This window comes from Lonchura striata, unplaced genomic scaffold (genome assembly GCF_046129695.1).
Source record: "Lonchura striata isolate bLonStr1 unplaced genomic scaffold, bLonStr1.mat Scaffold_312, whole genome shotgun sequence".
In the NCBI taxonomy this organism is placed as follows: Eukaryota; Metazoa; Chordata; class Aves; order Passeriformes; family Estrildidae; genus Lonchura; species Lonchura striata.
The window spans coordinates 7682-28750 of record NW_027461172.1 but is presented as its reverse complement, the minus strand read 5'-3'; the positions used below and the strand labels follow the sequence as shown (position 1 = coordinate 28750).

General features: G+C 57.0%; 1 protein-coding gene across 1 annotated transcript; it reads left to right on the top strand.

The window, feature by feature from the left end:
- On the top strand, positions 1-20214 carry LOC116184690 (protein spinster homolog 1-like). The gene is made up of 15 exons (XM_077790719.1): positions 1-118; positions 1708-1797; positions 2800-2865; positions 4508-4644; positions 6408-6559; positions 7268-7334; positions 9512-9651; positions 11502-11657; positions 14155-14344; positions 15555-15620; positions 16124-16222; positions 17156-17236; positions 17367-17447; positions 18037-18211; positions 20120-20214. Exons 1-15 carry the CDS (start codon positions 1-3, stop codon positions 20212-20214), a joined length of 1713 nt encoding a protein of 570 aa, XP_077646845.1.
- Positions 20215-21069: the final 855 nt, after the last annotated feature.

The window sequence follows — 21069 nt, the reverse complement described above, 5'->3', positions numbered from 1 at the left end:
ATGGGAAGCGAGAATCCGCCGCAGGGGGCGTGGCCGGGGCGCCCCGACCAATCAGCGCGGGGCGTGGGCGGGGCTTGGGGCGGGGAGGGATGGGGTCACGTGAGCGGGGCGCGGTCACGTGAGGGGCGCCGGGAGGTCACGTGAGCGGCGCGCGGGGCCGAGGTAGCGGCGGGAGCGGAAATTGGGGAAAAGTGGGGAAAAATTGGGAAAATTGGGGAAATTTGGGAATTTGGGGGGGGGGTTGGGGAGATTTCGGGGAATTTTTGGGATTTTGGAGCGGCTGGGGGGATTTCGGGGGGAAAATTGGGAATTTGGGGAATTTCTGGGGAATTTTGGGAGGGAAAATTGGGAGTTTTTTGGGGGAAAAAATTGGGAATTTGGGGAATTTTTGGGGAATTTCGGGGGGAATTTGGGGGATTTTTCGGGGATTTTGGGGATTTTGGGGGGGGTTGAGGGAAAAATTGGGAATTTAGGGGAATTTTGGGAGGGAAAATTGGGAATTTTTTGGGAATTTTGGGGAATTTCGGGGGAAATTGGGGAATTTGGGGGTTTTAGGAGGAAAATTGAGAATTTTGGGGAATTTTTGGGGGGGAAATGGGGAATTTGGGGGAATTTCGGATGTTTTGGGGAATTTTGGGGGGTTTTGGGGGGATTTGGGGAATTTTGGGGGATTTGTGGGAAAATTGGGAATTTGGGGGAATTTCTGGGGAATTTTGGGGGGAAAAATTGGGAATTTTTGGGAATTTGTGGGAATTTTGGATCTTTTGAGGGGAATTTTGGGGGGATTTTGAGGGATTTTGTGAATTTTGGGGAATTTTCGGGGGTCTCGGAGCGGATTTTGGGAATTTTGGGGGTTTGGGAGGGAATATTGGGAATTTTGGGGAATTTTTGTGAATCTGGGGGAATTTGTTCAAATTTTGGAGGATTTTTGGGGGAGTCTGGGCAGAAAATTGGGGATTTGGGGGAATTTTGGGGGAAATTTGGGCATTTCAGGGGATTTCAGGGAGAATTTGTTGGATTCGGAGAATTTTGGGGATTTTTGGGAAGACTTATGGGGGTTTTGGTTGAATTTTGGGGTTTTTTGGTTGAATTTTGGGTTTTTTTGGTTGAATTTTGGGGTTTTTTGGTTGAATTTTGGAATTTTTTGGTTGAATTTTGGGTTTTTCTGGTTGAATTTTGAGGTTTTTTTCTTGAATTTCGGGTTTTTTCATTTAATTTTGGGGTATCTTGTCCAATCTTGGTTTTTTTGGTTGAATTTTGAGTTTTTTGGTTGAATTTTGGGGGTTTTTGTCCAATTTTGGGGTTTTTTTGATGAATTTTGGGATTTTTTAGTTGAATTTTGGGATTTTTGGTTGAATTTTGGCTTTTTTGATGAATTTTTTGAGTTTTTTGGTTGAATTTTGGGGTTTTTTGTCCAATTTTGGGGGTTTTTTGATAAATTTTGGGATTTTTTAGCTGAATTTTGGGGGGTTTTGTTGATTTTTTTTGTTGTTAAACTCGTTAAACTTGATCCCATTTCGATTTTTCGTTAATTCCCATTAATTTAATTAATTAATTGTCGATGTTTAATTCATTTCTCTCCCCCCCTCCAGGACCCCTCCCCCCCCATGGCCTCCCCCTGCCCCTCCCCCACCTTGGCCCGCCCCGATGACGTCACGGTGGGGGCGGGGCCGGACCCGGCGCTGGCCCCGCCCCCCGCGGGCCAAGCCCCGCCCCCCGCGCCCCACCCCCGGCTCAGCGTGGCCATCCTGTGCTTAATTAACCTCGTTAATTACATGGACCGCTTCACCGTGGCCGGTAGGGGCGGGGCTGAGGGAAAGGGGCAGGTCCTGTGCTTAATTAACCTCGTTAATTACAGGCGGGGCTAAGGGAAAGGGGCGGGGCTAAAGGCAAAGGGGCGGGTCCTGTGCTTAATTAACCTCGTTAATTACATGGATTGCTTCACCGTGGCCGGTAGGGGCGGGGCTAAGGGAAAGGGGCGGGGCTAAAGGGAAAGGGGCGGGTCCTGTGCTTAATTAACCTCGTTAATTACATGGACCACTTCACTGTGGCCGGTAGGGGCGGGGCTAAGGGGAAAGGGGCGGGGCTAAAGGGAAAGGGGTGGGGTTAAAGGGAGAGGGGCGGGGCTAAAGGGGAAGGGGCGAGTCCTTTGCTTAATTAACCTCGTTAATTGCATGGATTGCTTCACTGTGACCGATAGGGGCGGGGCGAAGGGAAAGGGGCGGGGCTAAGGAAAAGGGGCGGGGCTAAAGGGAAAAGGCAGGTCCTGTGCTTAATTAACCTCGCTAATTACATGGACCGCTTCACCGTGGCCAGTAGGGGTGGGGCTGAGGGAAAGGGGCGGGGCTAAGGGAAAGGGGCGGGTCCTGTGCTTAATTAACCTCGTTAATTACATGGACCGCTTCACCGTGGCCGGTAGGGGCGGGGCTAAAGGGGGAAGGGGCAGGGCTAAAGGGAGAGGGTTGGGCCCTGTGCTTAATTAACCTCGTTAATTACAGGTGGGGCTAAGGGAAAGGGGCGGGGCTAATGGAAAAGGGGCGGGGTTAAAAGAAAAGGGGCGGGGTTAAGGGGAAAGGCGTGGTTAAGGGAAAGGGGAGGGGCTTAAAAGGGGAGGGGCTAAAATGGGAGGGGTTTAAAGGGGGCGGGGCTAAAGTGGGAGGTGCTTAAAGGGGCGGGGTTAAAGTGGGAGGGGTTTAAAGGGGGCGGGGCTAAATTTGAAGGATTAAATGGAAAGGGGCGGGGCTAAAGGGAGGGGGAGGGGCTGTTGGTGGGCGTGGCCCAGCCTCGCCCCTCCCCCAGGCGTGCTGCCGGAAGTGGAGGATTATTTCGGCATCGGCGACAGCAGCTCCGGCCTCCTGCAGACAGGTGAGGCCACGCCCACCCAGGCCACGCCCACCAGGCCACGCCCACCCCAGGCCACGCCCACCCAGGCCATGCCCCCCAAGCCACGCCCACCCGGGTCACGCACATTCACAAGCCACGCCCACCCCAGGCCACGCCCACTCGGGTCACGCCCACCCAGGCCACGCCCCCCACGGCCACGCCCACACAGGCCCCGCCCACCCGGGTCACGCCCATTCACAGGCCACGCCCACCCAGGCCATGCCCACCAGGTCACGCCCATTCACAGGCCACGCTCCCACGGCCACGCCCACCCAGCCACACCCACCCAGGCCACGCCCACCATGCCACGCCCACCCAGGCCACGCCCACCGGGATCACGTCCATTCACAAGCCACGCCCACCCCAGGCCACGCCCACCGGGATCACGTCCATTCACAAGCCACGCCCACCCAGGCCACGCCCACTCGGGTCACGTCCACACAGGCCACGCCCACTCGGGTCACGCCCACCCCGGCCACGCCCATTCACAAGCCACGCCCACCCATGCCCGCCCACCCGGGTCACGCCCATTCACAAGCCATGCCCACCGCAGGCCACGCCCACCCGGGTCACGCCATTCACAAGCCACGCCCACCCAGGCCACGCCCACCCAGGCCACGCCCACATCCGTGTCCCACAATGCCCTGGGGCTCGCGGATATTTTGGGGGATTATTTGGCTTTTTTTCTTAAATTTTTGGGGATTTTCTGGAGGGATTTTTTTGGGTTTATTGGGATTTTTCGGGGCTTTTTGTTGTTTAATTTTTGGGGATTTTTGTGGGGATTTTTTTGGGTTTATTGGGATTTTTCGGGGCTTTTTGTTTTTTAATTTTTGGGGATTTTTGTGGGGGTTTTTTTGGGTTTATTGGGATTTTTCGGGGCTTTTTGTTGTTTAATTTTTGTTGATTTTTGTGGGGATTTTTTTGGGTTTATTGGGATTTTTCGGGGCTTTTTGTTTTTTAATTTTTGGGGATTTTTGTGGGGATTTTTTTGGGTTTATTGGGATTTTTCGGGGCTTTTTGTTTTTTAATTTTTGGGGATTTTTGTGGGGATTTTTTTGGGTTTATTGGGATTTTTTGAGGCTTTTTGTTTTTTAATTTTTGGGGATTTTTGTGGGGATTTTTTTGGGTTTATTGGGATTTTTCAGGTCTTTTAATTCTTGGGGATTTTTGGGGGATTTTTTTGGGTTTATTGGGATTTTTTGGGCCTTTTTATTTTAATTTTTGGGGATTTTTTTGGGCTTTTTTTTGTTGTTTATCCTCATTTTTTCAAGGATTTCTTTTGGGATTGTTTTAAGGGTTTTTTTTGGGGTTTTTTTAAATTTTTGGCTAATTTTGGGTTTTCCTCACCTGTCCAGTGTTCATCAACAGTTTTGTGCCCATTTTTGGGTTATTTTTTATCATTTTTGGTTTATTTTTTTAGGATTTTTGGCTAATTTTGGTTTTTCTCACCTGCCCAGTGTTCATCAGCAGCTTTGTGCCCATTTTTGTGTTGATTTTTATCATTTTTGGGTGATTTTTTCGGGATTTTTGGGTGGTTTTTTTGGGTTTTTGGTTATTTTGGGGTGGTTTTTTTTGGGTTTTTTCCCGGATTTTTGGCTAATTTTGGTTTTTCTCACCTGCCCAGTGTTCATCAGCAGTTACCTGGTGCTGGCTCCGCTCTTCGGCTTCCTCGGGGACCGGCACAGCCGCAAGCGGCTCCTGGCGCTGGGGCTGGGGCTGTGGTCGGGGGTGACGCTGGCCACCAGCTTCGTGCCCCCCCAGGTACCCCAAAATCACCTGGGCACCCCAAAAATCACCTGGGGACACCCAAAATACACCTGGGGGCACCCAAAATACACCCAAAATACAACTGGGGGCACCCAAAATACACCCAAAACACACCTGGGCACCCAAAAATCACCTGGGGACACCCAAAAATCACCTGGGCGCCCCAAAAATCACCTGGGGAAACCCAAAAATCACCTGGGCGCCCCAAAAATCACCTGGGCGCCCCAAAAATCACCTGGGCGCCCCAAAAATCACCTGGGGACACCCAAAATACACCCAAAACTCACCTGGGCACACCTGGGCACACCTGGGGCTGGGGCTGTGGTCGGGGGTGATGCTGGCCACCAGCTTCGTGCCCCCCCAGGTACCCCAAAAATCACCTGGGGGCACCCAAAAAATCACCTGGGGACACCCAAAATACACCCAAAATACACCTGGGGGCACCCAAAATACACCCAAAACACACCTGGGCACCCCAAAATACACCTGGGGACACCCAAAATACACCTAGGGGCACCCAAAATACACCCAAAAATCACCTGGGCACCCCAAAAAATCACCTGGGCAACCCAAAAATCACCTGGGGGCACTCAAAATACACCCAAAATACACCTGGGGGCACCCAAAAATCACCTGGGGGCACCCAAAATACACCCAAAACTCACCTGGGCACACCTGGGGCTGGGGCTGTGGTCGGGGGTGACGCTGGCCACCAACTTCGTGCCCCCCCAGGTACCCCAAAATCACCTGGGCACCCCAAAAATCACCTGGGGACACCCAAAATACACCCAAAATACACCTGGGGGCACCCCAAAATACACCTGGGGGCACCCAAAATACACCTGGGGATCGCCAAAATGGACCTGGGGACCTCAAAAGTGTACATGGGCACACCTGGGATACACCTGGGCACACCTGGGTACCCCAAAATACACCTGGGCACCCCGAAATACACCTGGGGGCACCCAAAATACACCTGGGGGCACCCAAAACGCACCTGGGCACACCTGGGTACCCCAAAATACACCTGGGCACCCCAAAAATGCACCTGGGGGCACCCAAAATACAGCTGGGGGCGCCCAAAACACACCTGGGCACCCCAAAAATGCACCTGGGGGCACCCAAAATACAGCTGGGGGCGCCCAAAACACACCTGGGCACCCCAAAAATGCACCTGGGGGCACCCAAAACACACCTGGGGGCACCCAAAAATCACCTGGGGACACCCAAAATACACCTGAGATACACCTGGGGACACCCAAAACACACCTGGGGGCACCCAAATTACACCTGGGCACACCTGGGATACACCTGGGCACCCCCAAAACACACCTGGGCACACCTGGGGACCCCCCAAAACACACCTGGGGGGATGGGGGAGGGGTCAATGACCCCGGAGGGGGGTGGGGGAGGGGCAGGGCAGGGTGGGGGATGGGCCGGGGAGGGTGGGGGAGGGGTCAGTGACCCCCGCCCCTCCCCCCAGCACTTCGGGGTGCTGCTGGCCGGCCGGGCGCTGGTGGGGGAGGGGCCGGGCAGGGTGGGGGAGGGGTGACTGACCCCGCCCCTCCCCCCAGCACTTTGGGGTGCTGCTGGCCGGCCGGGCGCTGGTGGGGGAGGGGCCGGGCAGGGTGGGGGAGGGGTGACTGACCCCGCCCCTCCCCCCAGCACTTCGGGGTGCTCCTGGCCGGCCGGGCGCTGGTGGGGGAGGGGCAGGGCAGGGTGGGGGAGGGGTGAGTGACCCCCGCCCCTCCCCCCAGCACTTCGGGGTGCTGCTGGCCGGCCGGGCGCTGGTGGGGGTGGGCGAGGCCGCCTACTCCACCCTGGCCCCCACCCTGGTGGCCGACCTGTACCGGGGCCCCGCCCGCAGCCGCGCCCTGGGGGCGTTCTACCTGGCCGTGCCCCTGGGCAGGTGAGGGGGAGGGGAAAGGGGGAGGGGTTCTACCTGGCCGTGCCCCTGGGCAGGTGAGGGGGAGGGGCAGAAAGGGTGGGGGAGGGGCTAGGATCGATCATTGGGGTGGGGGAGGGGCAGTGGGGGAGGGGTTCTACCTGGCCGTGCCCCTGGGCAGGTGAGGGGGAGGGGCAGAAAGGGTGGGGGAGGGGCTGTGGGGGCGGGGTTCTACCTGGCCGTGCCCCTGGGCAGGTGAGGGGGAGGGGAAAGGGGGAGGGGCTGTGGGGGAGGGGTTCTACCTGGCCGTGCCCCTGGGCAGGTGAGGGGGAGGGGAAATGGGGGTGGGGGAGGGGCTGGGATCCGTCATTGGGGTGGGGGAGGGGCAGAAAGGGTGGGGGAGGGGCTGGGACCCGTCATTAGGGTGGGGGAGGGGAAATTGGGGGTGGGGGAGGAGCAGATAAGGGTGGGGGAGGGGCTGGGATCCATCATTGGGGTGGGGGAGGGGCTCAGGGGGTGGGGGAGGGGTTGGAATCCGTCATTGGGGTGGGGGAGGGGCAATGGGGGTGGGGGAGGGGAAGATAAGGGTGGGGGAGGGGCTGGGATCCGTCATTGGGGTGGGGGAGGGGCTCAGGGGGTGGGGGAGGGGCGGTAATTTCTCCCCGGGGTGGGGGAGGGGCTCCGGGGGGGCCGTGACCCCGCCGTGACCCCGCCCCTCCCCCACCCCCGCAGCGGCCTGGGTTACATCGCGGGGTCAAAGGTCAAGGACCTGGCGGCCGACTGGCGCTGGGCGCTGCGGGTGGGTGAGAAAACAACAAAATTACCGAAAATGTCCCAAAATAGCCCCAAAAAAATCCCCCGAATAGTCCCAAAAAAATTCCCCCAAAATATCCCCCAAAAAAATCCCAAAATATCCCCATAAAATCCCCCAAAAACTCCCAAAATATCCCCAAAAAAATCCCAAAGTATCCCAAAAATCCCCCCAAAAAAATCCCCCCAAAAAAATCCCCCCAAAATCCTCCAAAATGTCCCAAAATAGCCCCAAAAAAATCCCCAAAAAGTCCCAAAATTCCCCAAAATCCTGCCCTGAGTGACCCCTGACCCCTGAGTGACCCCTGAGTTACCCTAAATGACCCCTGGGTGACCCCTGACCCCGCAGGTGACCCCTGAGTGACCCCAAATGACCCGAGTGACCCCTGACCCTCGCAGGTGACCCCATGTGACCCCTGACCTCCATGTGACCCCTGACCCCTGTGTGACCCCTGCCCTGTGAGTGACCTTTGAGTGACCCCTGGGTGACCCTAAATGACCTTTAAACGTCCAGAAATAACCCCTGGATGACCCCTGACCCTGCAGGTGACCCCTGAGTGACCCCTGACCCCCGGGTGACCTCTGCCCCGCAGGTGACCCCTGAATAACCTCAAATGACCCCTGACCCTGAGTGACCCCAAATGACCCCTGGGTGACCCTAAATGACCTTTAAATGTCCCAAAATTACCCCTGGGTGACCCCTGACCCTGCAGGTGACCCCCGAGTGACCCCAAATGACCCCCGGGTGACCCCTGACCCCGCAGGTGACCCCCGAGTGACCCCTGACCCCCGGGTGACCTCTGCCCCGCAGGTGACCCCTGAATAACCTCAAATGACCCCTGACCCTGGTGTGACCCCTGAGTGACCCCAAATGACCCCCGGGTGACCCTAAATTACCTTTAAATGTCCCAAAATGACCCCTGAGTGACCCCTGACTCCTGGGTGACCCCAAATGACCCCCGGGTGACCTCTGCCCCCCGCAGCTGACCCCTGAATAACCCCAAATGACCCCTGACCTCGCAGGTGACCCCCGGGTGACCCTAAATGACCTTTAAACATCCAGAAATGACCCCTGGATGACCCCTGACCCCGCAGGTGACCCCTGACCCCGCAGGTGACCCCTGGGTGACCCTAATTGACGTTTAAACGTCCCAAAGTGACCCCTGGGTGACCCCTGACCCCTGGGTGACCCCTGAGTGACCCCCGGGTGACCCTAAATGACCTTTAAACGTCCCAAAGTGACCCCCGGGTGACCCCTGACCCCGCAGGTGACCCCTGAGTGACCCCCGGGTGACCCTAAATGACCTTTAAACGTCCCAAAGTGACCCCTGGATGACCCCTGACCCCCGGGTGACCCCTGACCCCGCAGGTGACCCCTGAGTGACCCCCGTGTGACCTCTGCCCCGCAGGTGACCCCTGGGTGACCCCTGACCCCCGTGTGACCTCTGCCCCGCAGGTGACCCCTGAATAAGCCCAAATGACCCCTGACCCCCGTGTGACCCCTGAGTGACCCCTGGGTGACCCTAAATGACCTTTAAATGTCCCAAAATTACCCCTGGGTGACCCCTGACCCCGCAGGTGACCCCTGAGTGACCCCCGGGTGACCCTAAATGACCTTTAAACGTCCCAAAGTGACCCCTGGATGACCCCTGACCCCTAGGTGACCCCTGACCTTGCAGGTGACCCCCGGGTGACCCTAAATGACCTTTAAACGTCCCAAAGTGACCCCCGGGTGACCCCTGACCCCGCAGGTGACCCCTGAGTGACCCCCGGGTGACCTCTGCCCCGCAGGTGACCCCTGGGTGACCCCTGACCCCCGTGTGACCTCTGCCCCGCAGGTGACCCCTGGGTGACCCCTGACCCCCGTGTGACCTCTGCCCCGCATGTGACCCCTGAGTGACCCCTGGGTGACCCTAAATGACCTTTAAATGTCCCAAAATGACCCATGGGTGACCCCTGACCCCGCAGGTGACCCCCGAGTGACCCCAAATGACCCCCGGGTGACCTCTGCCCCGCAGGTGACCCCGAGTGACCCCTGGGTGACCCCAAATGACCCCCGTGTGACCTCTGCCCCGCAGGTGACCCCCGGGTGACCCCTGACCCTGCAGGTGACCCCCGAGTGACCCCCGGGTGACCCCTGACCCCCGTGTGACCTCTGCCCCGCAGGTGACCCCTGTCCTGGGCGTGGCCGCGCTGCTGCTGCTCCTGGCCGTGGTCAGGGACCCGCCCCGGGGCGGCCTGGACGGGGCCGGAGCCGCGGCCGCTGACCGCAGCTGGGCCCGGGAGATCAGGGAGCTGGGACACAAGTGAGTGACCACTGAGTGACCAATGAGTGACCACTGACCACTGACCGCAGCTGGGCCCGGGAGATCAGGGAGCTGGGACACAAGTGAGTGACCACTGACCACTGAGAGTGACCACTGACCTGTGACTGACCTGTGAGTGACCACTGACCGCTGACCGCAGCTGGGCCCGGGAGATCAGGGAGCTGGGACACAAGTGAGTGACCACTGACCACTGAGTGACCACTGACCACTGAGAGTGACCAATGAGTGACCAGAGTGACCAGAGTGACCAGTGAGAGTGACCAATGAGTGACCACTGACCACTGACCGCAGCTGGGCCCGGGAGATCAGGGAGCTGGGAATGAAGTGAGTGACCAATGAGTGACCAATGAGTGACCAATGAGTGACCAATGAGTGACCCTGAGTGACCACTGACCTGTGAGAGTGACCAATGAGTGACCACTGACCAATGAGTGACCACTGACCACTGACCGCAGCTGGGCCCGGGAGATCAGGGAGCTGGGACACAAGTGAGTGACCACTGACCACTGAGAGTGACCACTGACCACTGACCACTGAGTGACCACTGAGTGACCACTGACCACTGAGAGTGACCACTGACCACTGAGAGTGACCAATGAGTGACCACTGACCGCTGACCGCAGCTGGGCCCGGGAGATCAGGGAGCTGGGAATGAAGTGAGTGACCAATGAGTGACCCTGAGTGATCACTGAGTGACCAGAGTGACCACTGACCACTGAGAGTGACCAATGAGTGACCACTGAGTGACCACTGAGTGACCAATGAGTGACCACTGACCACTGAGAGTGACCAATGAGTGACCAGAGTGACCAATGAGTGACCAATGAGTGACCATGAGTGACCAATGAGTGACCAATGAGTGACCAGAGTGACCAATGAGTGACCAGTGAGTGACCAATGAGTGACCAGAGTGACCAATGAGTGACCAATGAGTGACCACTGACCACTGAGAGTGACCACTGACCAGTGAGTGACCCTGAGTGACCCCTGCCCCATCCGGGACCATTTTGGGGCCATTTTTGCCCATTTTCACCAATTCCGACGGGGTTTTTTTGGGATTCTGGGAATTTCCCCCGGGAATTCTGACCTCTGACCCCGCAGCCGGACCCTGGTGCTGTCCATGCTCGGTGTCACCTCAGTGTCCCTTTTTATTGGTCATTTTTGGGTGGATTTTGGCCATTTTTGGGTCGATTTGGGCCATTTTTGGGTAGAATTTGGCAATTTTGGGTTATTTCGGTGCCGTTTTTTCGGGATTCCGGGAATTTTCCCCGGGAATTCTGACCTCTGACCCCGCAGCCAGACCCTGGTGTCCTTCATCCTCAGTGTCCCTTTTTTTGGCCATTTTTGGGTCGATTTTCACCGGTTTTGGGGTAGAATTTGGCTATTTTGGGCTATTTCGGTGCCGTTTTTTCGGGATTCCAGGAATTTTCCCCGGGAATTCTGACCTCTGACCCCGCAGCCAGACCCTGGTGCTGTCCACGCTCAGTGTCACCTCAGTGTCCCATTTTTTTGGCCATTTTTGGGTCGATTTTGGCCATTTTTGGGTGGAATTTCGCTATTTCGGCCGATTTGAACGGGGTTTTTTTGGGATTTTGGGAATTTTCCCCGGGAATCCTGACCTCTGACCCCGCAGCCGGACGCTGGTGCTGTCCACGCTCAGTGTCACCTCAGTGTCCCATTTTCTTGGCCATTTTTGGGTGGATTTTGGCCATTTTTGGGTCGATTTTCACCGTTTTTGGGGTAGAATTTGGCTATTTTGGGCTATTTCGGTGCCGTTTTTTCGGAATTTTGGGAATTTTCCCCGGGAATCCTGACCTCTGACCCCGCAGCCGGACGCTGGTGCTGTCCACGCTGGGTTTCACGGCCGTGGCCTTCGTGACGGGCGCGCTGGCGCTCTGGGCGCCGGCGTTCCTGTTCCGCGTGCGGCTGGCGCGGGGCGAGGCGGCGCCCTGCCGGGGGGCACGGCGCTGCCGCGGCGACCAGAGGTGGGCCCAAATTTGGGGATTTTGGGACATTTTGGGACATTTTGGGGACATTTTGGGGGCGTTGGGGGAGGCACCGCCCTGCCGGGGGGCACGGCGCTGCCGCGGCGACCAGAGGTGGGCCCAAATTTGGGGATTTTGGGACATTTTGGGGGGTTTTGGGACATTTGGGGGGATTTTGGGACATTTTGGGGGCAATTTTGGGATATTTTGGGGGGATTTTGGGGGGATTTTGGGACATTTTGGGGGATTTTGGGACATTTTGGGGACATTTTGGGGACGTTGGGGGAGGCACCGCCCTGCCGGGGGGCACGGCGCTGCTGCAGCGACCAGAGGTGGGAGCCCAAATTTGGGGATTTTGGGACATTTTGGGGGGTTTGGGGCATTTTGGGGGGATTTTGGGACATTTTGGGGGATTTTGGGACATTTTGGGGGGATTTTGGGACATTTTGGGGGATTTGGGGACATTTTGGGGGGATTTTGGGACATTTTGGGGACATTTTGGGGGGATTTTGATACATTTTGGGGGATTTTGGGACATTTTGGGACATTTTGGGGGGATTTTGGGACATTTTGGGACATTTTGGGACATTTTGGGGACATTTTGGGGATGTTGGGGGAGGCACCGCCCTGCCGGGGGTCACGGCGCTGCCGCGACGACCAGAGGTGGGGCCCAAATCCACTTTTTGGGACGTTTTGGAGCATTTTGGGACATTTTGGGACATTTTGGGGGGATTTTGGGACGTTTTGGGACATTTTGGGGGGATTTTGGGACGTTTTGGGGACATTTTGGGGGGATTTTGGGACGTTTTGGGGGGATTTTGGGACGTTTTGGGGACATTTTGGGACATTTTGGGGGCATTTTGGGGGGATTTTGGGATATTTTGGGGGGATTTTGGGCACATTTGGGGACATTTTGGGACATTTTTGGGGGATTTTGGGACATTTTGGGGACAACGGGGACGTTGGGGGAGGCACCGCCCTGCCGTGGCGACCAGAGGTGGGAGCCCAAATTTGGGGATTTTGGGACATTTTGGGGGGTTCGGGGCATTTTGGGGGGATTTTGGGACGTTTTGAGGGGATTTTGGGGAAATTTTGGGGGCATTTTGGGGACATTTTGGGGGGATTTTGGGACATTTTGAAGGGGTTTTTTGGGGGGGATTTTTGGGAAATTTTGGGGGGATTTTGGGACATTTTGGGGGGATTTTGGGACATTTTGGGGCAATTTCGGGGGGATTTTGGGATATTTTGGGGGAATTTTGGGACATTTTTGGGGGATTTTGGGGAAATCTTGGGGGGATTTTGGGACATTTTGGGGATTTTTTTGGGAATTTTTTTGGGATATTTTGGGGATATTTCAGGGATATTTCGGGGATATATTGGGGACATTTTGGGGATATTTTGGGGATATTTCGGGCACATTTTGGGGATATTTTTTGGGGACATTCTGGGGATATTTTGGGCATGTTTTGGGGACATTTCGGGAACATTTTGGGGATGTTTTGGGGACATTTTGGGGATATTTCGGGCACGTTTTGGGGATATTTCAGGGACGTTTTTGGGATATTTTGGGGATATTTTGGGGACATTTTTGGGGATATTTTGGGGATATTTCGGGCACGTTTTGGGGATATTTTGGGGATATTTTGGGGATATTTTGGGGACATTTTGGGGATTTTTTTGGGATAAATTGGGGACATTTCGGGGATATTTTTGGGACATTTTGGGGATATTTTGGGGACATTTTGGGGATTTTTTGGGATTTTTTTGGGATATATTGGGGACATTTCGGGGATATTTTTGGGATATTTTGGGGATATTTCGGGCACGTTTTGGGGATATTTTGGGGATATTTCGGGCACGTTTCGGGGATATTTTGGGGACATTTTGGGGATTTTTTTGGGATATATTGGGGACATTTCGGGGATATTTTTGGGACATTTTGGGGATATTTTGGGGACATTTTGGGGATTTTTTGGGGACATTTTGGGGATTTTTTTGGGATATATTGGGGACATTTCGGGGATATTTTTGGGACATTTCGGGGATATTTTGGGGATATTTTGGGATTTTTTTTGGATATATTGGGGACATTATGGGGATATTTTGGGCACATTTTGGGGATATTTCGGGGACGTTTTGGGGACATTTTGGGGATATTTTGGGGATATTTCGGGCACGTTTTGGGGATATTTCGGGCACGTTTTGGGGATATTTTGGGGACATTTTGGGGATATTTCGGGGACGTTTTGGGGACATTTTGGGGATATTTCGGGGATATTTCGGGCACGTTTTGGGGATATTTCGGGCACGTTTTGGGGATATTTTGGGGATATTTTGGGCATGTTTCAGGGATATTTTGGGGATATTTCGGGCACATTTCGGGGATATTTCGGGCACATTTCGGGGATATTTCGGGCACATTTCGGGGATATTTCGGGGATATTTCGGGCACGTTCCGGCTGACCCCGGGCTGACCCCGGGTGACCTCTGACCCCAGCCTGCTGTTCGGCGCCCTGACCTGCGGCTCGGGGGTGCTGGGGGTGGGGCTGGGGGCGGAGCTCTCGCGGCGGCTCCGCCCCCGGCACCCCCGGGCCGACCCATTGCTGTGCGCGGGGGGGGTGCTGGGCGCCGCGCCCTGCCTGCTGCTGGCCCTGCTGTGCGCCCAGCCCTGCCCCCCCGCCGCCTACGTGAGCACTGGGACGGACTGGGAGGGACTGGGATGGACTGGGAGGGGTTTGGGGGTCGTTGGGCCAAGATCTGGGGTCGTTCGGGGGAGATTTGGGGGGTTTCGGGGGGATTTCGGGTCAGTGGTTTATACTGGGATGGACTGGGAGGGGTTTGGGGTCATTACTGGGGCACTGGGTTATACTGGGATGGACTGGTTTGCACTGGGGGCTGCTGCTGGCCCTGCTGTGCGCCCAGCCCTGCCCCCCCGCCGCCTACGTGAGCACTGGGACGGACTGGGTTATACTGGGTTATACTGGGAGGGTGTTTGGGGGTCGTTGGGCCAAGATTTGGGGTCGTTCGGGGGAGATTCAGGGGGTTTTGGGGGGATTTGGGGTCACTGGGTTATACTGGGATGGACTGGGAGGGGTTTGGGGTCATTATGGGGGGGTTTGGGGTCATTACTGGGGCACTGGGTTATACTGGGATGAACTGGGAGGGGTTTGGGGGTCATTATGGGGGGATTCGGGGGTGACTGGTTTATACTGGGATGGACTGGGATGGACTGGTTGGCACTGGGGGCTGCTGCTGGCCCTGCTGTGCGCCCAGCCCTGCCCCCCCGCCGCCTACGTGAGCACTGGGACATACTGGGTTATACTGGGTTATACTGGGAGGGCGTTTGGGGGTCACTATGGGGGGGTTTGGGGTCATTGCTGGGGCACTGGGTTATACTGGGATGGACTGGGAGGGGTGTGGGGGTCATTATGGGGAGGTTTGGGTTCTTTACTAGGGCACTGGTTTATACTGGGATGGACTGGGAGGGCTCTGGGGGTCACTATGGGGGGGTTTGGAGTCATTACTGGGGCACTGGTTTATACTGGGATGGACTGGGATGGGTTTGGGGGTCATTATGGGGGGGTTTGGGGGTGACTGGGATGGACTGGTTTGAACTGGGATGGACTGGGAGGGACTGGGATGAACTGGTTTGAACTGGGAGGGGTTTGGGGTCATTACTGGGGCACTGGTTTATACTGGGATGGACTGGGATGGGTTTGGGGTCATTATGGGGGGGTTTGGGGGTGACTGGGATGAACTGGGATGAACTGGGATGGACTGGGAGGGACTGGGATGGACTGGTTTGAACTGGGAGGGGTTTGGGGGTCATTATGGGGGGATTTGGGGGGCACTGGTTTGAACTGGTTTGAACTGGTTTGAACTGGGAGCCCCCCCCAGGTTTTCATCTTCCTGGGCGAGACCCTCCTGTCCCTGAACTGGGCCATCGTGGCCGACATCTTACTGGTGAGACTGGGATGAACTGGGAGGGAACTGGGATGAACTGGGATGGACTGGGATGGACTGGGAGGGAACTGGGATGAACTGGGAGGGACTGGGATGAACTGGGATGGACTGGGAGGGAACTGGGATGAACTGGGATGGACTGGGATGGACTGGGATGGACTGGGAGGGAACTGGGAAGGACTGGGAGGGAACTGGGAGGAACTGGGAGGGAACTGGGAAGGACTGGGAGGGAACTGGGAGGGACTGGGATGAACTGGGATATACTGGGAGGGCACTGGGATGTACTGGTTTGTACTGGGCTGGAACTGGGCTGTACTGGGATGAACTGGGACGTACTGGGAGGGAACTGGGATGAACTGGGAGGGAATTGGAACAAACTGGGAAGGATTGGGATGAACTGGGATGTACTGGGATGAACTGGGATGAACTGGGAGAAAATTGGGCTGTACTGGGAGGGCGCCGGCCCCCTCCCAGTGGCTCCCAGTACAAACCAGTGCTCCCAGTACGTGGTGCCGCCCGGGCGCCGCTCCACGGCCGAGGCGCTGCAGATCCTGACCTCACACCTGCTGGGGGACGCGGGGAGCCCCTACCTGGTGGGACTGGTGAGACTGGGATGGACTGGGATGGACTGGGAGGAACTGGGATGGACTGGGAGGGACTGGGAGGGAACTGGGAGGGACTGGGAGGGACTGGGACAAACTGGGACAAACTGGGACAAACTGGGAGGGACTGGGATAAACTGGGAGGGAACTGGGAGGGACTGGGACGGACTGGGAGGGACTGGGAGGCACTGGGAGGGACTGGGAGGGGACTGGGACAAACTGGGAGGGAACTGGGAGGGACTGGGACGGACTGGGAGGGACTGGGAGGGACTGGGAGGAACTGGGACAAACTGGGAGGGACTGGGAGGGACTGGGACAAACTGGGAGGGACTGGGAGGGACTGGGATAAACTGGGAGGAACTGGGACAAACTGGGAGGGACTGGGAGGGACTGGGACAAACTGGGACAAACTGGGAGGGACTGGGAGGGACTGGGAGCACTGAGACCATACTGGTCCATACTGGAATCACTGGATCTATATTGGTCCATACTGGTCCATACTGGTCCATACTGGTTTATACTGGTTTATACTGGTCCATACTGGTTTATACTGGTCCATACTGGTTTATACTGGTCCATACTGGTCCATACTGGTTTATACTGGTTTATACTGGTCCATACTGGTTTATACTGGTCCATACTGGTTTATACTGGTCCATACTGGTCCATACTGGTCCATACTGTTTTATACTGGTCCATACTGGTTTATACTGGTCCATACTGGTTTATACTGGTCCATACTGGTCCATACTGGTTTATACTGGTCCATACTGGTCCATACTGGTCCATACTGGTTTATACTGGTTTATACTGGTCCATACTGGTCCATACTGGTCCATACTGGTCCATACTGGTTTATACTGGTCCATACTGGTTTATACTGGTCCATACTGGTCCATACTGGTTTATACTGGTCTCTCGCTCTCTCCCCAGCTCAGTGACGCCCTCGGGGGCGGCGCGGCGCCGCTCTCGTTCCAGCGCGGGGCGGCCACTGCCCCGTACTGGTCCATACTGGTTTATACTGGTTTATACTGGTCCATACTGGTTTATACTGGTCCATACTGGTTTATACTGGTCCATACTGGTTTATACTGGTCCATACTGGTCCATACTGGTTTATACTGGTCTCTCGCTCTCTCCCCAGCTCAGTGACGCCCTCGGGGGCGGCGCGGCGCCGCTCTCGTTCCAGCGCGGGGTGGCCACTGCCCCGTACTGGTCCATACTGGTTTATACTGGTTTATACTGGTCCATACTGGTTTATACTGGTCCATACTGGTTTATACTGGTTTATACTGGTCCATACTGGTTTATACTGGTTTATACTGGTCCATACTGGTTTATACTGGTCCATACTGGTTTATACTGGTCCATACTGGTTTATACTGGTTTATACTGGTTTATACTGGTCCGTACTGGTTTATACTGGTTTATACTGGTTTATACTGGTTTATACTGGTCCATACTGGTTTATACTGGTCCATACCGGTCCATACTGGTCCATACCGGTCCATACTGGTTGATACTGGTCCATACTGGTCCATACTGGTCCATACTGGTCCATACTGGTTTATACTGGTCCATACTGGTCCATACTGGTCCATACTGGTTTATACTGGTCCATACTGGTCCATACTGGTTTATACTGGTCCATACTGGTCCATACTGGTTTATACTGGTTTATACTGGTCCATACTGGTCCATACTGGTCCATACTGGTCCATACTGGTCCATACTGGTCCATACTGGTCCATACTGGTTTATACTGGTCCATACTGGTCCATACTGGTTTATACTGGTTTCACCTCTCTCCCCAGCTCAGTGACGCCCTCGGGGGCGGCGCGGCGCCGCTCTCGTTCCAGCGCGGGGCGGCCGCGCTGCGCCGGGCGCTGCTGCCGCTGCCGTTCGCCGCCGCCCTCGGCGGGGCCGCGTTCCTCGCCGCCGCCGCCGCCCTGCCCCGCGACCGGCGCCGCGCCCGGCGGGCGGCACGCGGTGAGAGCGGGACACCGCGACACCGGGACACCGGGACAGTGGGGACACCGGGACACCGGGACACCGGGACAGTGGGGGGACAGCGGGACACCGGGGGGACACCGGGACACCGGGACACTGGGGAGACACTGGGGGGACAGCGGGGATTTGGGGGTGATGGGGACACTGGGGACACCGGGACACCGGGGGGACACCGCAACAGCGGGGGGGTTTGGGGGTGATGGGGACACCGGGGAGACCGGGACACCAGGACACCAGGAGACCGGGGATTTGGGGGTGACGGGGACACCGGGGACATTGGGGACACTGGGGGGCTTTGGGGACACCGGGACAGCGGGGGGACACCGGGGATTTGGGGGTGACGGGGACATTGGGGACACCGGGACACCGGGGAGACCAGGACACCAGGACACCGGGGATTTGGGGGTGACGGGGACACCGGGGACACCGGGGGGGGTTTGGGGGTGATGGGGACACCGGGGACATTGGGGACACCGGGACAGTGGGGGGACACCAGGGATTTGGGGGTGACGGGGACACCGGGGGGTTTTGGGGGTGAGGGGACACCGGGACACCGCAACACCGGGACACCGGGGGGGGTTTGGGGGTGATGGGGACACCGGGGGGACACCGCGACACCGGGGAGACCGGGACAGCGGGGACACCGGGACAGCAGAACAGCGGGGACACTGGGGACACTGGGGATTTGGGGGTGATGGGGACATTGGGGACATTGGGGACACCGGGGGGATTTGGGGACACCGGGGAGACCGGTGAGACCGGGACACCAGGGGGACAGCGGGGATTTGGGGGTGACAGGGACACCGGGGAGACCGGGACACCGGGGATTTGGGGGTGATGGGGACATTGGGGACACCGGGACACCGGGGAGACCAGGACACCAGGACACCGGGGATTTGGGGGTGACGGGGACACCAGGGACATTGGGGACACCGGGGGGCTTTGGGGACACCAGGACAGCGGGGGGACACCGGGGGGTTTTGGGGGTGAGGGGACACCGGGACACCGCAACACCGGGGGGACACCGGGACACCGGGACACCGGGGATTTGGGCGTGATGGGGACATCGGCGACATTGGGGACACCGGGGGGACACCAGGGATTTGGGATGGGGACACCAGGGACATTGGGGACACCAGGACACCAGGGGGACGTGGGGACACCGGGGGGATTTGGGGATGAGAGGGAGAGACCGGGGAGATTCCAGAACCCCATAGAACCTTCCAGAACCCCAAAGAACCTCCCAGAACCTCCCAGAACCCAATAGAATCTTCCAGAACCCCAAAGAACCTTCCAGAACCTCCCAGAGCCCCAAAGAACCTCCCAGAACTCCATAGAACATTCCAGAACTCCATAGAACCTTCCAGAACCCCAAAGAACCTCCCAGAACCCAATAGAACCTTCCAGAACCTCCCAGAATCCCAAAGAACCTCCCAGAACCCAATAGAACCTTCCAGAACCTCCCAGAACCCCATAGAACCTTCCAGAACCCAATAGAACCTTCCAGAACCTCCCAGAATCCCAAAGAACCTCCCAGAACCCCAAAGAACCTCCCAGAACTCCATAGAACATTCCAGAACCCCAAAGAACCTCCCAGAACCCCAAGGAACCTCCCAGAACCTCCCAGAACCCCAAAGAACATTCCAGAACCCCAAAGAACCTCCCAGAACCTCCCAGAGCCCCAAAGAACCTCCCAGAACCCCAAGGAACCTTCCAGAACCTCCCAGAATCCCAAAGAACATTCCAGAACCCCAAAGAACCTCCCAGAACCTCCCAGAACCCAATAGAACATTCCAGAACCCTGGGGAAGGCCCTGGAAGGTTCCGGAACCCCGGGGAAGGCCCTGGAAGGTTCTGGAAGGTTCTGGAACCTCCCGGAACCCCCCAGGGCTGCCCCCCGACGGCGACAGCGACGACGACGACGACGACACCGAGGCCGGAGGCCGGACACGGAGACCGCCCCCGGCCCACGGCGTGGCCTGAGAGTGACCACTGAGTGACCACTGAGTGACCTCTGAGTGACCCTGAGTGACCACTGACCACTGAGTGTCCACTGAGTGACCACTGAGTGACCCTGAGTGACCACTGAGTGACCACTGAGTGACCCTGAGTGACCCTGAGTGACCACTGAGTGACCACTGAGTGACCACTGAGTGACCGCTGAGTGACCACTGACCACTGAGTGACCACTGAGTGACCACTGAGTGACCACTGAGTGACCACTGAGTGACCACTGACCGCTGAGTGACCACTGAGTGACCACTGAGTGACCACTGAGTGACCCTGAGTGACCACTGACCGCTGAGTGACCACTGAGTGACCACTGAGTGACCACTGACCACCTGAGAGTGACCACTGCCCACTGCCCCCGGCCCAGCCTGAGAGTGACCACCTGGGAGTGACCACCTGCTGGCCTGAGAGTGACCACTGACCGCTGGGAGTGACCAGTGACCACCTGAGAGTGACCACTGACCGCTGGGAGTGACCAGTGACCACCCGAGAGTGACCACTGACCGCTGGGAGTGACCAGTGACCACCTGAGAGTGACCACTGACCGCTGGGAGTGACCACAGGCTGGTGTGGAAGTGACCAAGTGACCAGTGGGAGTGACCAGAGCTGTGGTCACTCATGGAGAGTGACCGAGTGACCAGAGCTGTGGTCACTCATGGAGAGTGACCGAGTGACCACTGGGAGTGACCAGGGCAGTGGTCACTCATGGAGAGTGGACACTGAGCACCCGTGGTGGCCTGAGAGTGACCAACTGACCACTGGGAGTGACCAGAGCTGTGGTCACTCATGGAGAGTGACCAACTGACCAGTGGGAGTGACCAGAGCTGT